Genomic DNA, 21,927 nt, shown 5'->3' on the forward strand with positions numbered 1-21,927 from the left:
TTGCTTTACAATTGCTGGCTTTAACGGCCTGGCTATTGAGACTCAGGTGCTGAAGGACAAGGGATTGTCAACTTCAGTTATTCCTACTTTAATTAAAGCAAGGAAAGCGACTTCTAGAAAAGTCTATCATCGCACATGGAGGTCTTATATTGCGTGGTGCGAATCCTTTGGATTTCCTCCACGGGCCTATTCGGTGACCCGAATTTTGGATTTTCTGCAACAAGGAGTGAGCAGAAGCTGGCCTTGAGTACTATCAAGGGTCAGGTTTCAGCATTAGCAATTTTCTTTCAGAAACCTTTGGCTACTCGTTCCTTGGTGCAGAATTTCATCCAGGGGGTGCGGCACCTGGCTCCGCCAGTGCGCGTGCCCTTACCGACCTGGGATCTTAATTTAGTGTTGTCGGTTCTTCAGAAACCTCCCTTTGAAAATATCAGGGAGATTCCCTTGCTTACGTTATCCCAGAAGGTGGCCTTCTTGGTGGCCATTACTTCTGCACGCAGGGTGTCAGAACTGGCCGCATTATCTTGTCGTTCCCCATATCTGGTGGTTCTTCGTCCGAATCCATCCTTCCTTCCTAAGGTGGTTTCAGAGTTTCATCTGAATGAGGACATTGTATTGCCTTCCCTATGTCCTAAGCCCAGTCATCCTCGGGAGTGTGCGTTACATTCCTTGGATGTGGTTCGTGCAATCAGGGTATACCTGAAAACTACGAACTTGTTTCGTAAAACAAATTCACTTTTTGTGATCACGGATGGCCCCAAAAAGGGGTTGCCTGCATCTGCCGCGACTATCTCCAGATGGATCAGACAGACGGTGGTACAGGCTTATTCTATTAAGGGTCGGAATCCTCCGTTCCCTGTTAAGGTGCACTCCACTCGGGCGCTTAGTGCTTCCTGGGCCATCAGGCGTCAGTGGTCCAGGTTTTCAAGGCGACTACTTGGTCGTCGGTTCATACCTTTACAAAAATTGTGTAAGGTTGATGTGCTGGCATCGTCGAATGCCTCTTTTGGCCGCAAGGTTCCTACAGGCTGCTGTGTGAGGAGACTGTTGGTCTACCTCGAGGGTTTGTTGGGTTTTTCACTTAGGTCTCATCTTTTTGCTCGATGAGTCCTTGATGCTTCTAGTTGGCTCCGGTTGGGCCTTCTGGATTTTGATTTCTGTTATCCCACCCCTCATTTGTGGCACTGCTTTGGGACGTCCCGATTTGATATTAATCAAGAGGACTGCGTCTGTCAATGAGCGACAGAGAAAAATGGATTTTTGTAAAATCTTACGGTAAAATCCTTTTCTCTTAAGCTCATTGACAGCGCAGTACCCGCCCCTCTACTTTTGAGTTGGGTTGGGTTAAATTCTCTGACACTGCTTTGTGACATAACTGACATCCTGTAGCAGGAAGTGAGAGGATATACCCTCTGGGACTGCCCCTAAGGTGTGGCCAGAACGTTTTCCTTCTGCCTAGTGTCCTACTCCTGTAGAGGGCAGTATAACCCGATTTGATATTAATCAAGAGGACTGCGTCTGTCAATGAGCTTAAGAGAAAAGGATTTTACAAAAATCCATTTTTACAGGGTCCTAGAAATAAAAAATAATGCACTTTTTTTTTTTACCTGCAAAAAAAGTACATTTTTTTTGTCGAAAAGTGAGCCTATACTTTAAATTAGTGATTGATTCACTACTGGTGAATGTTTGGTGAAAGTCACCCTTACAGCTATGTCAATATGCCCATTTATGTCCTCTTGGTCTTTGATAAGTGAGGCTTGCATGTCGTCATTTTTGACACACCCAAAAACACCCATACTCCCTTCCTAATCTGATTTTACTGCAAAGCAATTACATTACAGAAATGTTGTAATTTGTGAAAATGCCTGTTTACAGAAGTATTTAATGCCTGTGGGGTGGAAGCTTTGAATTTAGTTAAAAAGTGGCCTTGTACATGAAATTATTTGCACTGGTAAATAAATAAAATATTCCCCAAAAATCGGGTTGCATTTGACAGTGTCATATGACAAGTCCGAGCCAAGAAGGAACCTAGGCTTTCCTTGGCTTTAAACTGCAGCTGAAATTTGAGTCTGATGGGGAGCAGGGTACTTTGCTTCTATGCAGAAGTCTCTGCATAGCGGGGGAATGAATTGTCCAAAGCAGTAGAAAACTTTGGGGCATATCTGACCAGAAGTACTGAGGGGGAGATCCAGGGTACATGACCCTAGTGCCTGGCTCTAGTGATGCTCATGGTTGGAGAAATTAAAGATCCAATTTATGGCATGTCTAAGCAGGCAAGCTAAAAGATAAATCCTGATCTGGAATGTTTAACTTCTCAGGAGACAGTTTAGAAATAAAAATACATGTGGGCATTTGTTGTGTAAAATAAAGGATGCTTTAGCTTTAGCAGACACATCCTTATTTCTTCAAGGGACAAGGCAATGCAGCAACATTTATTTTTCTGTCCAATGACACCACAGACATTGGGAATTTTTTTCCTTCCAGTGCCACATGGGACACTTTTTTTTTTTTTTTTTTTTAACCACGGTTAGCCCTATATTTGTACACTGATTTTAAATTCTTCAGTTAAATTCATTGTACCACAAACATTGGCAGGATTTCAGCGCATACCACAAACACTGCATACATTTTGGCTTGTATGTGCCCCTATTGGCTCCACCTCATCCTCCACCTAGTTATGGTATTGGTTATGGGTTGGGGGAGGAAATGTACATATTGAGATTGACATGCATGTTATAACTAATATCTGAACTGAAACCTCCTGATAATTAGAATGCTGCTTTTACTTTCTCTAAAATTGTTTTCTTTAGATATTACTCAGCTAGGAGACTGTAAGAGAGTACTTTCCTTGCGCTCGGTCTCAGAAGTCCAGCAGCTGGTTGTGCTTGGTGGAAAGAGTCACAGTGTTCGCCTCTTCTTTTGGGACCAGATACCAGACTCGACTGGAGTGAAGATCCCTGAGGCAAAGGGATGCCAGGCTATTACATCTGGTATGGTTTGCCAAGGCTCCACAGCTGTTCTGTGTGCTGCTTCCAAGCGTCAAGTCATGTGCTTCCAGTTGACAAACCGCAAGGGTCCTCCACGGAAGATTAAAGAGTTCCAGGCACCTGGAGTGGTGCAGTACATGGACATCTTGGGGGAACGACTTTGTGTTGGCTATTCCTCTGGATTTTCCCTTTACCCTCTCCTAAATGAAGGAGCTCCATTTAACTTACCCCACCCAGATGAACCTAAACTATCTTTCCTGGCACAGACTGGCCATGATGCTCTTTGTGCGGCAAGGCTTACCCTTAGTGAATACTTACTGTGCTTTTCCACATTTGGAGTCTATGTGAATGCCGATGGTAAAAAGTCTCGATCTCAGGAGATAATGTGGCCTGCACCCCCACTGGCATGCTGTGAGTATTATATTGGTGTGGTGTTAGCTGTGGTACTGCTGCCTGTGACTGTTATCTAATTTTGTGTTTACATAGTGTTTATTATGGCTCTTGCCTTTCATTAAGATGTTAAAAATGCCCAAATGAAAAACATTCTGGTCTTCCAAATCGAATAATCAACTGGCCCAAAACAGTTGGCCCTGGCAGAAGGTTGTTGCTTTGGGTGCCAAAGGTTGTGTGTCTGCTGGGACCATTGATGTAATCCAGCCCTGAATAACACATCATAATTTTTTTTATTTTAACAGCTGTTTAAATATAGTCTTGGACATAGAACTTGTTCTGGGTAAACAAACTTTTGTGTGCATTCTATAGGTGTTGCAGTACCGAATGTGAACACTGAACAAAGTATCTGCATCTCATGAATGGATATCACATGTTACATAGTTACATAGTTAGTGAGGTTGAAAAAAGACACCAGTCCATCCAGTTCAACCTATGATGTGTGTGTTTGCTGTTAACTGTACATTGTATACCCCTCTATGTTGTGGTCTTTAAGGTGCCCATCTAATAGTTTTTTGAAACTATCGATGCTCCCTGCTGATACCACTGTTTGCGGAAGAGAATTCCACATCCTTACTGCTCTCACAGTGAAGAACCCCCTGCGTATTTTAAGGATAAACTGCCTTTCCTCTAGTTTTAGTGAGTGGCCACGTGTCTTATTGTATTCCCTTTCTCTGAATAGGTTTTTCCATATGCTAGGGTTGCCAGTACAATATTTGTACATTGATATCATATCCCCCCTTAATCGTCTCTTCTCCAGAGAGAATAGGTTCTTTCCTCATAGCTGATGCCCTCCATTCCCCTAATTATTTTTGTTACCCTTCTCTGGACTTTCTCCAGTTCCAGCACATCCTTCCTGAGGACCGGTGCCCAGAACTGGACAGCATACTCCAGATGTGGCCAGACCAGAGTCTTGTAGAGTGGGAGAATAATCTCTTTATTTCTGGAGTGAATCCCCTTTTTTATACATCCCAGTATTCTGTTGGCTTTGCTTGCAGCGGCTTGGCATTGCATGCCACTGCCAAGCCTGTTGTCTACCTGTACCCCTAGGTCCTTTTCCATCCTAGACTCACCCAGAGGTCCCCCCCCTAGTGAGTAGCTTGGTTTCTGGCACCCAGGCGCATTACTTTACATTTTTCAACATTAAACCTCATCTGCCATGTAGTTGCCCACCCCATAATTTTGTTCAGGTCCGCTTGTAAGGTTTCCACATCCTGCCCAGAAGATATTGGCCTGCTTAGTTTAGTATCATCCGCAAATACTCAGATTTTACTCGATATCCCCTCCTCTAGATCATTTATGAATAACTTAAACAGGATTGGCCCCAGGACAGAACCCTGGGGGACCCCGCTTTCCACACCCGCCCAATCTGAGTACTCCCCATTAATCACCACCCTTTGCAACCTCCCCTGGAGCCAGCTCTCTATCCAGGTACTCACCCTATGGTCCATACCTACCTTCCTTAGTTTGAACAGTAAGCGTTTGTGGGGAACAGTGTCAAAGGCCTTTGCGAAGTCCAGGTACACCACATCCACAGACTTACCTTTATTTAGGTGGCAGCTCACTTTATCATAGAAGGTTAATAGATTGGTCTGGCAAGAACGATTTTTCATGAATCCATGCTGATTGCTACTAATACCGTTTTCATTACTAAAGTCTTGTATGTGGTCCCTTAACATCCCCTCCAATATCTTGCAGACTACTGATGTTAGGCTGACCGGCCTATAGTTACCCGGGATATATCTCGGCCCCTTTTTTAAATATTGGTACCATGTTGGCTTTTTTCCAATCAGCTGGCACCATACCCGTCTGTAAACTATCCTTAAAGATCAAGAATAATGGTCTGGCAATCACCTGGCTGAGCTGTTTAAGAACCCTCGAGTGCAAGCCATCCGGTCCCGGTGATTTATTTATGTTAAGTTTCTCTAGTTTAGTTCTAAGTCTATCTTCTGTTAGCCATGGCGGTATTTTCTGAGGTGTGTTGTTTAGTTTGGCCTTACAAGCTGGGTTAGTGTAGCCCCCCGATTCTTTTGTGAAGACTGAAGAGAAGAAATGATTTAACACCGCCTTTTCCCTGTCCTCTGTGGCCAAAACTCCCTTTATCATCTTTTATGGGGCCAATGTGCTCTGGCCTCGCTTTCTTACTGTTTATATACTTAAAGAATTTCTTGGGGTTCTTTTTACTCTCTTCCGCTATATGTCTCTCGTGTTCAATTTTATCTGCCCTGATTTTGTCTTTACATTTCTTATTACACTCTTTGTAATGCTTGAATGCATGTAGTTTGAAAATGTATCTAAATGGATGGTAAACAGCAATTTACAGTGTTGGAGAGCCATCAGTTTTTCACGTGTGTGTGTGTGTGTGTGTGTGTGTGTGTGTGTGTGTGTGTGTGTGTGTTAGATAGTAGTTTTGTGCTTTTATTTAAAAAAAAAAGTCAAAATTGAAAAAAAAAGTTTGGTTAACACTTTTATTAATCCTAGTAAAGTTTAATATGGCTCTAACCTTTATTTAAGTGGGATTAGCTGCTGTCATTGGCTGTAGCATGGAAAAAAAGCCTAATAATAATAAGCTGGCCAGCTTTTTTAGTTTTAAGTATTATCTTGGTAGGTTAAAAAGGTTTTAGTTGACCCACAGCTCGTACTACTTTTACCAGCCTGACCTTTCCACCATTAACTACTTTCTAGTGCGTGAAGTTTACTAGTTTTAATTATTCAATCTGCTTTTTTCTTTCAGTTTTTTTGAATGGGTAGTAAAGGGGTTTAAACCCTTATTTTTGTGAATCCTATTGGGAAAATGTCCCTTGTTTCAGAGATACAACAGAAACTGAAAGGCACATTCTGCAATGTAAGAGGCATTCCCCCTTTGCAGATAATTTTGACAAGTCACTGAAGCTTGTGTCCTATTTGGAAGAATTACCCTGTATTTCTTTTCAGTGACCCCTTAAAATGTTGGATTTATTTTCAGTACAGGTGGTCTCTTGGTTACAAACTCCTCCTTATAAACAGGGGGAGACAACAGGAAGTGAGGAGAAATCTACCCCTAGGAAGGGAAATTCACTCCTGAGATTTCATGGGAAAAAGGTGTCTCCATTGAAGCTTTACCACTAATCCTTGTTTCCACAACAACCCACAATTTTCAAAATCCAGTTGTCATGGGGAACGAAAGTGAGGTGAAATCTTATGAACAGGGGCACAGACAGCAAAAAATGATACAGGGGTGTTAACCCTTCCCTATGCTATCTAAAAAACTTAAAAATTATTTTGGCTGGAGCTACACTTAAAAAATGTACCTGTTCTGACATACAAACAAATTTGACTTAAGAACAAGCCTACAGTCCCTATTTTGTTTGTAACCCGGGGACCGCCTGTACTGGGGAAAATGGGCAAATAGGGAAATTCCTACTCAGAGCATAGATGGCAATAAAAAAAATGGATAACGTTTCTTCTTCTTCCTTATTTAATCCAATACTACAGAAAAAAAGAAATTGATTATAAAAACACTTTAGAAAAACTAAAATTTAAATTTCTTTGGGGATGCTTCACTGGTAAGCGGGAAGTCAGGATGACTGATGGTGACATTAACAGATTACTTCTCCCTGCAGCGTACACATCTCCTCACCTGACCGTTTTCAGTGAAAATGCAGTTGATATATTTGATGTACGAAAAAGTGAGTGGATCCAAACTGTTCATCTTAAGAAGGTAAGCTTGGTCAGCATGTACATATGTCTGGAGTAATCAATATGTGAGAACTGTCCTTTTCATTATTTTGGTCCTTTAAGTGCACAGTTTTTTTTTCTAGCCAGCTACAAGAAACCAGAGCACTGCACGCTATTACTGTTAGTTCAGGTGCAACAACACAGACATTAGCAGATATAGTTGACAAGAAACATGCTGAAAGGAGGAGAGAACAGAGTGATCAGGGGAGTCATCTTACAGTCTGGTGCTCTTACTGTACAGTCAGAAGGTTTAGGGTAAAGAGAGGACCAGTATATCTTTTATGTAAGTGATGTCCTACAGGTGGCTATGCTGTGTGGCAGAGCTGTGTAAATCTTTGGGCTAGACAAAAAAATACAAATTTTTTGGCAGGTAAAATCTCTCCCATATATGTATTTCATCATTGTGTCTTTATTGTACAAGCATGCTCTGATCTGTCTACCTGTCCCCACCCCCCACTCACATGAGAATCTGTGCAGGCTCTGCTCATGCAGTATAATCACTGCACAAGCAGAGAGAGCGATATGAGCTATCTGAGGGATATGGTGGGGATCTGCAGCAGTTTCTATACCGAAGACTGCCACAATCTCTTGGTTAATTGGGTGCAGAAACTGCACAAGTTTCTACCGCACTCCAAAATAGAAACTGATGCGCTTGTCGCAAATAGACCTCAAACAGCATTATCAAAAAGAATACTAATGCTCACCAACCAGTGCATTAGTATGTAAATGATCTGGCCTTTAGCCAGCTTTGCTCCAACCACGCCCCTGCCCCCACGCCCCTGCCCCGCTCACCAGGGCTTGGTCAAAGAGGTGACCAAGCCCCAGTGCCTCCTGGGGATTTGGAAAGATGTTTTTTCCCTGCTGGAGCAAATTGGACTATGCTTCATAAGGTTGTTTTTTTTGCCCTCCTCTTGATCAGCTGTGGGTATAGGATTGCCTTTAGGATAGGATACCTTTTGGGTGAAGTTCCACTTTAATAGATTTAGCTATTCCCTTTGTTTTGTCTATTTTTATACACAACTCTGCCAGCTTCACTTTGTTTCCTTGAATTCTCGATTATGCTGATTTTAATTTTTTATTTCATTTTTTTTCTATCCTACATGCCTCTTTAGTGAACCATATTGTGTTTTCTTCAGTTTACTTTTACTAGGTTGCCTCCAGGATGGTAGACTTTTTAACAATGTCTATTGATTACTGACATCTGTAATTCTTTTTTTAGAAATTCACCCAATTCAGAAAAATGTGTTCTTTAGCTTTTGAATATGATTTTTTAGTTCTTGATTTATTATTAAACCAAATACATTGTTGATCACTAGAACTCAAATTTTATCCCACCTCAACATCAGACAATCAATTACTGTTTCTCAGTACTGGGTCTAAAATATGATGTCCTCTGGTTGGGGTTTTTACGAACGGTTAGTTGGTGCCTCCATTACATCCTGATTCAGATTGTAATTGCATTTTGAGCATTTCAGTTAATGTCGGCATGTTGAAGTCACCCATAATTAAAACCCCTTCTTTCATTGCCATTGGAGATATCTCATCAATCAACATCTGCCCACAGATATGCAGCCCCCTCCCCCTCTTCCTTTGCCTTCCCCAACTTTCATTGCCTTTCTTTGCCTTCCCTCTACTACTTTTAACCATTTTTTTTCTTACAATTTCCATATCAACACACCCACATAAATGTAGCCAGCTTTTGATAGTCATTAAAGTGTATGTAAACCCTAAAATATCTCATGTTTGCTCTTTGCTGATATATTTAAGAGATTGTTTATTGGAAGCATCTTGTTATGTATTAAGTGCAAAAACGTGTTTATCTTGTCAGAAATTCAAAGCTGTTCTGTGACTTCTGCACACACCCTGTGTTATCTTAAAGAGCCTTCATAGTTTTTATCTTGGACAATGGAATAATTATTCTTTATGCTGTAGAGATATGAGAGTAGGAGTGGTTGAGTTGCTTAGCAAAAGACCTTGGGCATGGCTGACACCACATAGTCTACATAAATGCTTTATCACCAAAAAACAGGGCTTAAACAAAAGGCAAAACTTTTTTTTTTGGAGAGGAATTAGAACATCGGTCAGGTTTTTATTGCAGTCTGTGTCCTTGTTCGGAAGAGTTACCATATTTGTCCCGGTGACTTATCACCAAAATGGAAAGAAAATCACAATTTTGAGTGGTCACCAGAACAGGAATAGAGGGGAAATCCTCCAATGCGGTCAAGGATTTTTATGAGAATAAAAAGTTTGCTGTTCTACTTTCAAATTTGAGTGCAATTTTGGCAGATCGGTATTTTTCTGTACTGGCAAAGGTGTTGTTTTTTTTTTTGCATTGACATACTGGACACAATAACATTCATTGCAGGCACTAGGACATAGTTTAGCCTACCTAAATGCTAAAGTCACATCCTTAATGGGGTAACTCTGATGTGCCCACATTCAATGGTACGTGATTTATAGCCTTGCTACTATATCCTTATTATATGACTTCCATGCTACATCCCTAAACTTGCTGTTATTTTAACTTCACTGTAATCCCTGCCTGGCGTGTTGGAGACAACAATTTATATACAGGGGCATCTCATAAATTTAGAATATCATCAAAAAGGTAATTTATTACAGTTATAAAAGTCAAAACGTGAAACTCCTATTTTATATAGATGTATTACACACAGAGTGATATATTTCAGGCATTTTTTTTTCTTTTCATTTTGATGATTATGGCTTACAGCAAAAAATAAAAAATAAAGAATTTTCAATACAGAAATGTTTGCATACTATACTGTACATAGACATACTTTTCAGTAAGCACTCAATACTTGGTCAGGGCTCCTTTTGCATGAATGACTGCATCAATGCGGCGTGGCAAGGAGGCGATCAGCCTGTGGCACTGCTGAGGTGTTATGGAAGCCCAGGTTGCTTTTGATAGCGGCCTACAGATCATCTGCATTGTTGGGTCTGTTGTCTCTCATCTTCCTCTTGACAATACCCCACAGATTCTTTATGGCGTTTAGGTCAGGCGAGTTTGCTGGCTAATCAAGCACAGTGATACCATGATCATTAAACCAGGTATTGGTACTTTTAGCAGTGTGGGCACGTGCCAAGTCCTGTTGGAAAATTAAATATGCATCTCCATAAAGCTGGTCAGCAGAGGGAAGCATAAGAGTGCTCTAGAATTTCCTGGTAGAGGGCTACACTGACTTTGAACTTGATAAAACAAAGAGGACCAACACCAGCAGATGACATGGCTCGCCAAATCATCATCATGGACTTAAAGAAATTTAGAATTTTTTTTGGAAATCAATGTCCCAGAGTCTAGAGGAAGAGTGGAGAGGCACAGAGTCCAAGTTGCATGAGGTCCAGTGGGAAGTTTCCAGTCAATGATGATTTGGAGACTGTCATCTGCTGGTGTTGATCCATTGTGTTTTATCAAGTCCAAAGTGCAGCCCTCTACCAGGAAATTCTAGAGCACTTCATGCATCCCTCTGCTGACCAGCTTTATAGAGATGCTGATTAAATTTTTTGGCAGGACTTGGCACCTGCCCACACTGCCAAAAGTACCAATAACTGGTTTATTAATCATGGTATCACTGTGCTTGATTGGCCAGCAAACTCGCCTGACCTAAACCCCATAGAGAAGACCAAAAAAAAAAGATTCCTCTTGACAATACCCCATAGATTATATAATATTCTGAGATGCTAAATTTTGTTTGCACTAGCTGTAAGTCATAATCCTCAATTTAAAAAAAAAAAGAAATGCTTGAAATATATCACTCTGTGTGTAACGCAATAAAATAGGAGTTTCACTTTGAACTGAATTACTGAAATAAATTAACTTTTTGAGGATATTCTAATTTTATGAGATACACCCTTATTATACACTTTTGGTATAGGTAATAATAAAATACTGCTGGAAAAATGTGATTATTGTAAAAAAAAAAATTATAGACAGTTGTATGAGGATTTAAAAGCACAGTTATCAATGAGTCCACAGGAAACGTACAACTCCGTAATCTAGCAACTGATCAGTTTAATGTAGATTAAATGGGATTCATTGTTTTTCTTTGTTTTATATGTAATGTTCCCTTTACCAATAGGTTCGACCCTTAAATCAGGAGGGATCGCTCTGTGTTTTTGGAACAGAGAAAGTCCGCTTGGTGTATCTACGTAATAAATTAGCAGGTTAGTATGGACATTTTCCTTTTCTGTATTTGCTTTTTATTTTCTTAACACGTAAATGTTGTGGTATCTTTAGGAAAAAATATGTGGCATATCGTATGACGTTTAGAGAATGAAGAAAGCCACACTCTATTCAAGAAAAAAATACTGTATATGTGTGACTCAAATATTCAAGACACTTGGCCTGGTCATGGGTCAGCCGCTGCTGACAAAGTGATCTACCGCGAATAGTGAGTTAGCAGCATTGCTCATGTGAAAGGTGCCTTGCTGCTTATTGTATTTTTATAGGTATTTTATTAGCATACATACCAATGCCCAGGGTAAGTTTGTTAGCACACTAATGTGATTACAATTATTATGTACTACTTCTGTAAATGTAAAATTGTCTCATGTTTTACCTTTTTCCTGCAGATCAAGATGAGTTTGAAGTGCCTGAGACATCGGACAACAGTCGGCGGCAGCTTCTGAAGACAAAAAGCAAAAGACATTTCTCCTTCCGGACTACAGATGAGGAGCGGCAGCACCAGAGAAGGTTGTGTTCATAGATATTTATAACGTGTACTGTTAAACAATAGAAGTTCCTTACCAAAGGAGAACATGCAAATCCAGAGGCCTAAATAGAGCCTTTAGGGCTCCAGTGCAAGAAATCCAGCAAGGGCCCCCCCCCCCCCCCAAGCCCAGCGGTGAAACACCAGGGCAAGTACGGTCTTTGCAACCTTGGAAGTTCTGCCAATAGTGTCAGTGGTTTCCTCGAGATTTTTTGTTTCAAAGAGTTTTATTGAGGTTTTAAGAAATACAGTCTTAAAGGCAAGATATAGAAACAGTACAATTTGCATCAACAAATACTGGTTAACTGGACATGGTTACATTCATTACAAATAATACCCAAGAAAGAAACCTATCAATCAATTTAAAACAGGAACTTTTTGGTAATTGCGTTAGCAAACTAGTCGTGAGTTGTAAGTTAAGAATTAATAATTCATATGTAACCTTAACAATATAGAGTTAGAGTATGTAGTAGGTCATTTGAAACCTACTAGATCCCTATATTGGGGGGGGGGGGGGGAGAAAGAAAGAAGTATAGGAAATATGTCAGAGAAGGACAATTGGATAGGGCCTGGTAGGTAGCGTGTCTGGTTTCTTGAGTTGGTGGGTAATGTGCGGGTTTTCTAAGGATAAACGTGATGGGGCCAGGGCTGAATAAGAGAGAAGGAAAAGAGAAAGAAAGATATGGAGTTAGAGAAGTTCCAATTTTCTTTTGCATTTGCAATTCCAACTTTCCCTACCCTTTTCCCCTGTTCCGATGGATCAAGTTCTCATTGGCGATTACCATTGCGATTGACTATTATCCTGGAGAACTCCGCTGATTCAGCAAAATTTAGCCAGCAGACCCAGGTTTTACAGAATTTGTCGAGGGCCTCTCTAGTCTGATGAATTGGGTTCTCCATTTTGGCAAATTTCCTAATACGCTGTAGCCACTCTGCTGTAAATGGAAGGGTCTTGTGTTTTTTTTTTTTTTTCTTAATAATTTTTTCCATTTTTTTTTTTTTTTTGTTTCAGAAACCCCCTTGGGGGTCTTTGGTCAAATTTATCAGTAGTCTAAACAGTCCTCTGATGTTTCAACTTTGAGACAGAGAAGGGAGATTCAAGACACAGCTCTCAATCTCCATCTCTGCAGCCTTAGCTGCACAGAATGAATGGACAAGAATAGTTCTGTTGATTCACAAACTGAAACCTAGTAAACACGATTTGCTATGCCTCAGTTAATGAATAGACCGACCCAGTGATCGGTAACGATGACCTGGGATAAAATAGGGAAGGCAAAATATAAGCACAGTAAACTTCAGCTTCAAAGTAAACTTTTTATTCTTCGGATAGAGTGATGAAATAAAATATGCAAAGACTGAAATGGCATCGCAGAAATTCAGAGACTTTGGAAAACAATGAAAATATTTGATTGGTCACCAAGGATTCTTTAGCCTGTGAAGGGTTACTGACTCTCATTGGCTGTGGTAAGGGGCGTTTGAGCTGGCTGGAAAGCTAACTACCATATACTGGCCCTTAAGAGCACACCTTTCAACTGCTGAAGAATAAGCAGTACATCCTTGAAATGTAGCTAAAGCTTTATTATTTTTTTCCCTATTCTCTTTGCTTTTAATTGCTGTGTGTACCGGTTGGTGAAAAAGGTGTAGGAATGTCAATAAAAAAAGTAGATTAAGATTCTAGATTTCATCTGAAGAAGAAAGTGTTTTTGATATAGTTTCCTTGTTTGTCATTAGAGCAGAAACTGATGGGAGATCTTCCAAAGGATGTGCAGATAAATACCTCCAGTGGTGACACAGGAACCAATTGCAGTGCTTCTAACCTTTTCCTAAGTCCTAGAAAACATGAAAACCTTTTTGGCTCCAGTTGAACTTAAAGTTGTGCTTATAAGTTTACATACCCTGGCAGAATTTGATTTCTGGGCCATTTTTCAGAGAATTTGAATGATAAAAAAAACAAACTTTTCTTTCACTCATTGTTAGGGTTTGGCTGAAGCCATGTATTATTAATCAACTGTGTTTTACTCTTTTTAAATCATAATGACAACAAAAACTACCCAAATGACCCTGAGCAAAAGTTTATATACTCTGGTGATTTTGGCCTGATAACATGCACACAAGTTGACACAAAGGGGTTTGAATGGCTATTAAAGGTAACCATCCTCACCTGTGATCTGTTTGCTTGTAATTAGTGTGTGTGTATAAAAGATCAATGAGTGTCTGGACTCCTGAAAGACCCTTGCATCTTTCATCCAGTGCTGCACTGACTTTTCTGGATTCTAAGTCATGGGGAAAGTAAAAGAATTGTCTAACGATCTGCGGGAAAAGGTAGTTGAAGTGTATAAAACAAGAAAGGGATATAAAAAGATATCCAAGGAATTGAGAATGCCAATCAGTAGTGTTCAAACTCTAATCAAGAAGTGGAAAATGAGGGGTTCTGTTGTAACCAAACCACGGTCAGGTAGACCAACTAAAATTTTAGCCACAACTGCCAGGAAAATTGTTTGGGATGCAAAGAAAAACCCACAAATAACTTCAGGTAAAATACAGGACTCCCTGAAAACATGTGGTGTGGCTGTTTCAAGATGCACAAGGAGGCACTTGAAGAAAGATGGGCTGCATGGTCGAGTCGCCAGAAGAAAGCATTACTATGCAAATGCCACAAAGTATCCTGCTTACAATACACCAAAAAGCACAGATACAAGCCTTAAACCTTCTGGCACAAAGTCATTTGGAGTGATGGGACCAAAATTGCTCTTTTTGGCCACAACCATAAACGCTACATTTGGAGAGGAGTCAACAAGGCCTTTGATGAAAGGTACACCATTCCTACTGTGAAACACAGAGGTGGATTGCTGATGTTTTGGGGATGTGTGAGCTACAAAGGCACAGGAAATTTGGTCAGAATTGATGGCAAGATGAATGCAGTGTGTTATCAAAAAATACTGGAGGAAAATTTGCATTCATCAGCCCGGAATCTGCGCATGGGACGTACTTGGACATTCCAACATGACAATGATCCTAAACACAAGGCCAAGTTGACCTGTCATTGGCTACAGCAGAAAAAAGTGAAGGTTCTGGAGTGGCCATCTCAGTCTCCTGACCTCTATCATTGAGCCACTCTGGGGAGATCTCAAATGTGCAGTTCATGCAAGACAGCCCAAGAATTTACAGGAACTGGAGGCTTTTTGCCAGGAAGAATGGGCAGCTTAACCATCTGAGAAGATAAAAAGCCTCATCCAAAAATACCACAAAAGACTTCAAGATGTCATTGATGTTAAAGGGGGCAATACACAGTATTAAGAACTGGGGTATGTAAACTTTTGATCAGGGTCATTTTGGGTAGTTTCTGTTGTCCTTATGATTTAAAGAGAGTAAACACAGTTGATTGATAATAAATGGCTTCAGCCAAACACTAACCATGAGTGAAAGAAAAGTTTTTGTATTATCAGTCATATTCTCTGAAAAATGGCCAAGAAGTCCTAAATTCTGCCAGGGTATGTAAACTTATGAGCCCAACTATATCATTGACCATAAAGTTATTTTATACCTAGTTTTGTTTCTTTACTGGGACTACTCTCTTCTGGCTGCCATCTTGTTCCCCAAACATACTAAATTGAACGACGAAGTAGGTGGTGGTCACATATTATAGACATGCAGTTACTTCTCACTGTTGTCATTTTTTTTTTTTTTTTTTTCATACAATAGACCCTTTTCTTGTGTTTGACATAGAGCTTTGGCCAATCTGACATCACCAACCTTTTATCATAAAATCAAGCTACAAAACAATTGTGGTTTTGCTCAATTATTTGTGCATGTGTAGCAGTTGTTCTGTGAAAAGGTTATCTTTAGAAAAGTTTATTTTGGAATAGTGATGCTAAAAAATGTTTTTCTACAAAATGTTGCTGCTAAGATGTCGAATTGTAAATATAATGGTTTTCTTCTGGTGTCATGCAGGGTTATGATGAAAGATCCTGAAATGAGATCAAAGTTAATCTCTAATCCTAAGAACTTTAGTCATTTGGTACATGTTGGTCCTGGAGATGGAAAACATCAGTTGAAAGACTTGCCAATAGTAAGTACTCATTTTAGCTGACAGTGGGCTAGAATCTCATTAAATTATCCAGCAGAATGTGGGAGAGACTAATTTTCTCCCGGTCCTCTGCCACAACAGTAATATTACAGTTTATATACGGGAAAGAGAGAGCAATCAAAAGACTGTGTGATGCTGGGCTTAAAGTGGTTTTACAGCCATAGTGTCTTTAAATGCTGTTGATTTCTGATATATAATATGAATATGATTCTTTTATCAATATAACAAACATGTTTGTAATGATTAAGTAGTCCATGTACAAATTAAAAGTTGTATATGACCGCTAATTCACAAAGTCGTCAAAATCAATTTCTCTTTCGTTCATCGACTGACACAGCGCTCCATAAATAACTACTGGGTTCTATTGCCTCTCCCAGGAGCAGGACTAGGCAGAACAAAGACACCTGGCTACGCCAATTGGCCATCTCCAGCTTAGTTTTTAACCCCCTCTCTGCTCTAGGTTTTAATCTGTCTATTTAGGAGTTAAGGACCTAGGTTCCCAGCTGGGATCTCTGGTTCTAGCAATTTTTTCTCTTGGAAGATCCACAAATAACTACCGGGCTGGGCGACGGGCTGGATAATCTAGATCCAGTGCTCCCCCCAGCTCAGCCAGCGAGCGTGTTCAGACTGCAGCTAAGCGCTAGGTTGGCCGCGATACACTGCCTCATGGACATAGGCTGGCCCGCGAGTTAAACGCCTCACAGGGTCGCATAAGACCCGGCTTGGGTCTGAGTCGCAGCGGTCCCTTGGCTGACAGCTCCCTTTTCTTCAGTGGCGAGGATTCGGTCTGGAGCATTACTCGAACCATGGAAGGGTAAGTACAGTCTCCCCTCTCCCCTTTTGGCGGTTTTTGGGGTGGGCGCAGGTAACCTCCAGGGGACTGCAGGTTCCCTCCTCCCATCTCTAAATCCTTCAGTGAGCTGGGCTTCCCCCACTCCCTCTCCCCCCCTGTCTGGACCTGGAGTCTGGTGGGGGTCCCAGGGCAGAAAATGCAACGGAGACACCTGGGGTCCTGGGATAGTGTGTGTCCTGCCCTGGTAGCCTGGAGGGGTCCCAGTGTAGGAGAGCCCTAGGTGCATGCCCTATTGTTTGCAGTGTGGGTATAGTGTAGGGGGTGCTACTTCAGACACCAGTGTAGAGTGCGCAGAAGAGTCTCTCCTAACGTGTGTCCTACCTTCAGGGGGGGTCCTCTTGCAGAGGGCGCAGGGAAGATCCTGGCAGCATTCGTTTGTAGCTGATGGTGCCCATTTTCCCTTAGTCTGGCTGGTCTCTGGTTGGTGGCCATGTTTGTGTAGCCCAATGTCACGGGGGGCGTTTTCCCTTAGTCCATGAGATACTGGAGACGACCGAAGCCTCGTGGGGATGCCGAAGCTGCTCCTCTTCCTCCAAAGTTTCCTGTGCCTGGGACATATGAACAGGGATAGCGCCCATGATGATGCTAGGTTTGAATTCTCTGCACTCCTCCGGTCGGTAGGGTGAGCCCTTTGGGGTCTGGGTTATCTCTCTCTCTGCTGATGGGTACCCTGAGCCTTAAGAGGATCCTTATAGTAGTGCCAAAAGATTGTTTTTGTACTGCAAGGTCTTTTCCTTATTGAGCCTCAGGGTCACATCTCCCTCACTGACCCAACTCATGGAGATGGCAGGTCCCTAGGAACCCCAGCTTCCCATGTTTGCACTGACGGCGGTCCTGCAGTCCTTAGTGTCCCAGGTGGAAGTGGTGTGTGGGCAAAGGCCCAGGAGGAAGGGCCCACCGGCTGCTGTCACACAGATAGTTCTCTCCCGATTTGCATACAGGTTCTGAGTCTGATGGTATCCACCTTCAAGACCGTTCTATTTGCACAATCTTACATGCAGCAACGTTAGAGGGTTCGTCTCCATAAGAGAATACTGAAGTTCGTGGCGAGATTACGTGTTCCTCTGGCAGACCGAGTCAATCATCAGACCCAAAGTGTTCCCTCCACTGGGTAAGCTCTGGAAGCTTCAGTCAACAATTGAGCTGCTGCTGTCCTGCAGACGGGTTTACCGGCGATCCTGCATGTGGGTTCTGGGTCTCGTGGTATCCATCCTCGAGGTGGTCCTGGATGTGCAGTCCCACATGAGGGGTCTTCAGGGGGAAATTCTTTTCAAGTGGTAGGAGTCTCTCCATGTTTTTGGACAATTAGATTCGGCTGGTCCAGGGGGCCAGAACTTCTTTGTGCTTGCCCAATGCCATATCAGTGGCCTATGTTGACCATCAGGGGGCATTGGGAGTGTGGCATTGGCCCTTGAAACTCCTGGAATTTTTTGGTGGCCAGGGTTCCAGGTACAAGCTCTCTCCGCGGTGTACATTCTGGGTGTGAACAACAGGCACGCGGATTACCTGAGTCGTCAGGCGCTGGTTCTGGGAGAGTGGTCTTCACACCTGGAAGTGTTTTGACAGCTCTGTCTATGATGGAGCTCGCTGGCCGTGGATCTGATGAGGTGCTGTTTCAACAGGAAAGTGCCATAGTATGTGGTGAAAGCGAGGGAGCATCTGGCGGATGCAATGAACACTGGTGATGGCATGGAGCCATTATCGTCTCATTTAGGCATCTCCTTTTTAGCTTCCCCAGGATAAAGGCCAAAGGTGTTTTGGTCCACCCTGCTTTAACATCACCAGCTTTGCCAACTTGTTTTTTTTTTTTTAATCGAAGTTCCAGGAGATGGTGTTGTCAGGGTCAGTGATTACTGCCATAGTTAAAGTGGAGTTCCACCCATTTTAACAAGTTGAGATGTACGTAATCCCCTTTTAAATATGCTTTTACCAATACAAACTATTTATTTTTTTGTAAGGAAATACCGCTTTTCTTCTTTATTCATCTGCACTTCCGGGTCCTGCTGCCTTTCGGCGATTACGTCACTCGGCGATTCGCAAGGGCTCCTGGGACAGTGGCGTCGTGCATCCCAGCAGCCCTTGCGAATCGCCTAATGACTAAATCTTGTGTTATTTACAGTTCTCAGGGATGCATTGCATTAAGTCCGCGCTCCGCCCTGCCTCCTCTCAGTGAGCTCTACGGGATGTAATGCTTTCAGTCACTGAGATGAGGCGGGGCGGAGCACGGACTTAATGCAATACATCCCTGAGAACTGGAAACAACACAAGATTTCGTCAGGTGATTCGCAAGGGCTGCTGGGATACACGACGCAGCTATCCCAGAAGCCCTTGTGAATCGCTGAATGACGTAATCGCTTATAGGCAGCAGGACCCGGAAGTACGGTATTTCCTTACAAAAAATAAAATAAAATAGTTTGCATTGGTAAAAGCATTTCTCTATCGCTCATTGACAGACGTAGTCTTCTTGATTCTCAAGAGCTGGGTTATGTTGTCTCTGCAGGAGTAGGACTAGGCAGAAAGACAAAACGTTCTGGCTCCACCTTAGGGGCAGTCCCTGAGGGTATATCCTCCCTCTCTCTGCTACAGGGAATCAGTTTTTTTCTGTCTAGTCAGGAGTAAGGACCTAAGTTCCTTGCTGGGATCTTTTGGTCCTGGCAAGACTTTTTTCTTTAAGAAAAAGACATTTTTTAGGTAGTTTTTCTCCAGTGTTTTTTCCTGTGAGATCTTCAAGCAAAAATGCCGGACTGGGCGACACTTGTGGTCACCCCAGCCGGCCTACGAGCGCGCGCAGATCATGGCATTGCGCTTGGTCGGCCGCGACACATTCAAGTAAGTATGCGGGGCCGGGGCGACGGGCTGGATGTTGAGATCCAGTGGTCACCCCGGTTTCTGCCTACGAGCGCGTGCAGACCAGAGCTCCGCACTGGGTCGGCCGCGACGGAGTCCCAGTGGAGGGACTGACCTTGCGAGTTAAACGTCTCGCTTGGACGCCAGGAACCAGAGAGTCGAGGCGTCCGGAGTGGTCCACAAACCCCCACCCCGGTGGAGAGGGTATTGTGAAGAGAGGGTGCCTGTCGGTTCGGTATGGTGAGTAAACGTTCCCTTTTTTCCTCGTTATGAGGCAGTATGTATTATGGGCCCCTCCATATATGGTCAGTATATATCTGATACTTACAAGTCCCCCTTGTAATACAGCATGTGTTTGTGGGAAGTGGACTTGGTTTAAGAGCTAACACTCTACCCAGCAGACTGTAACATTACAGCAGACATAGGAGGTATAATCCTACCTTATGTGTAGTGTATCTCCTGTAGATCCATATATCGCCTCTTAGCAGAGATGCAGGTGGATGTGCTGGGAAAACGATTTCGGCGGTCCGCCGCCATTTTGCCGTAGACCAAATGCATGTATGTCCTCAGGTCACGCCGGCCGCCATGTTTTTGGAGTCTTATGTCTCTTCTATGGGGGCGGCCATGTTTTGTGAGCCCAGCTACCTCGTGGAGAGCTGGGAACGCCGGAAGGCGTACACAGGGGGCGGAGCCACGTCCTTCTACCCGGGAAAAAGCAAACCGCTCCTTCCAGTCTGTGTAAGACAGACGCTGACTGCAGTTGGTTGGAAACTGCACTGCATCGGTTGGTGAGCCTTGGGGGTCCCTCTCTCTCTCTGTGGGATCGAGAAGCAGGTACTCTGAGGGGCGCTATTGCGCTAGGGGGAGACACACAAAAAAAAAAAAAAAAAAAAAAGTTTTTTTGTTTTGCTGGCAAAGGTGTCCTGAATTAACATGGACCCTGCCACTCATGTATCTCCTCCGGATCCCCTCGAGGGGTCTGCGGGATCCTCCAGCACCCCATTGACAATTGAATCATTGTCAGCTATTATGGAAACTTTTGTGTCCCGGGTGGAAGTGGCTTGTCAGGGACAGGGCGCAAGAAAGCGACCCCCGCCTAACCCCTTATTATCTGAAACCTCGGATTCAGACTCTGAGCCTATTTCTGCAGTTGCAGGTACCTCATCTGGGATTGGTGTCTCAGGTCCTGTCTCTTCAGACAGTGAGGAGGATGTTTCGGCATCCGCCATAGCCCGAGAGGAAGCGTTGGTAAACGCACTCATTGTATCTGTTCAAGAAACCTTAAGGTTACAGGGTATTCCATCGGAAATAGCTGAAACTGAAATCCCTTTTGGGACTAAAAAACGCATCAAAGTGGCGAAGGTTTTTCCATTGCCCAAATGTTTTGGCAATCCAATCGAAGAAGAATGGCGTCTGCCAAAACGCACTTTTACTATTTCTAAACGCATTGACAGGCGTTATCCGTTTGAGGAAACCCTCATTAAGAAATGGACAGAACCACCTGTGGTGGATTCACCAATTGCTAGATTGAATAAAGCCACGGTTATTCCCTTAGAAGACGCTCCGTCCTTTAAAGATCCAGTGGATCGCAAGATAGAAGCTATGTCTCGCACCATGTTTTCCTTGATTGGATCAGCTTTCAGACCTATAATAGCTATTGGTCTGGTTTCACAGGCTGTAACTGAATGGACCAAGTGGTTACGCCGGGACTTAGAAGAGGTCCCTCAGGCGGTATCAGATTTGTTGGAACAAATGATACAGGGGTTACAGTTTGTGTGTGATGCGGCGTTAGACGCCACTCCATTATTGGCGCGAGCATCAGTCTCAGCAGTGGTTCTCAGGCGTACACTGTGGCTAAAAGGTTGGTTAGCCGACCAAGGTTCCAAAAAAGCATTGGCTAATATCCCCTTTTCAGGAGAGCGTCTATTTGGAGCCAACTTAGATGAGATCATTAAGGATCTCATGGGTGGAAAGAGCACCTTTTTACCGCAAAATTTTAAAGGTAGAGGAACTCGTCAAAGACGAGGGCCTTCTTTTTCTGCTCACAAGAGGTTTTTTCGTCCCGCGGGTGAAAAAAACTAAGTCCTCCAAAGCTCCTGCAGGAGGCGTCAGGGGTCGTTGGTCGGGCAAGCAAAAGCCCGCCCCCTCCAGACCTGAAGATAAACCATCCAAAGCCTGAAGGTGCGCCCCCACCCATAACTGGGGTGGGGGGACGTCTTCGCCGGTTCCCGGATCCATGGCTTTCCAGAATCCCGGACA

At 42.9% G+C, this 21,927-nt stretch overlaps 1 protein-coding gene across 1 annotated transcript in view; it reads left to right on the forward strand.

Annotated features, from left to right (window-relative positions):
- The window catches only part of CDC42BPG (CDC42 binding protein kinase gamma), a 261,194-nt gene that overhangs the window by 208,072 nt on the left and 31,195 nt on the right, over positions 1-21,927 (forward strand). The window contains exons 30-34 of the mRNA XM_082270319.1: positions 2,811-3,398; positions 7,040-7,137; positions 11,252-11,336; positions 11,745-11,865; positions 15,833-15,950. Coding sequence (XP_082126445.1) covers positions 2,811-3,398; positions 7,040-7,137; positions 11,252-11,336; positions 11,745-11,865; positions 15,833-15,950 — 1,010 coding nt within the window. The remainder of the gene's footprint in view (positions 1-2,810; positions 3,399-7,039; positions 7,138-11,251; positions 11,337-11,744; positions 11,866-15,832; positions 15,951-21,927) is intronic.

This window comes from Pelophylax lessonae (genome assembly GCF_965119305.1).
Source record: "Pelophylax lessonae genome assembly, chromosome: 10".
NCBI lineage: Eukaryota > Metazoa > Chordata > Amphibia > Anura > Ranidae > Pelophylax > Pelophylax lessonae.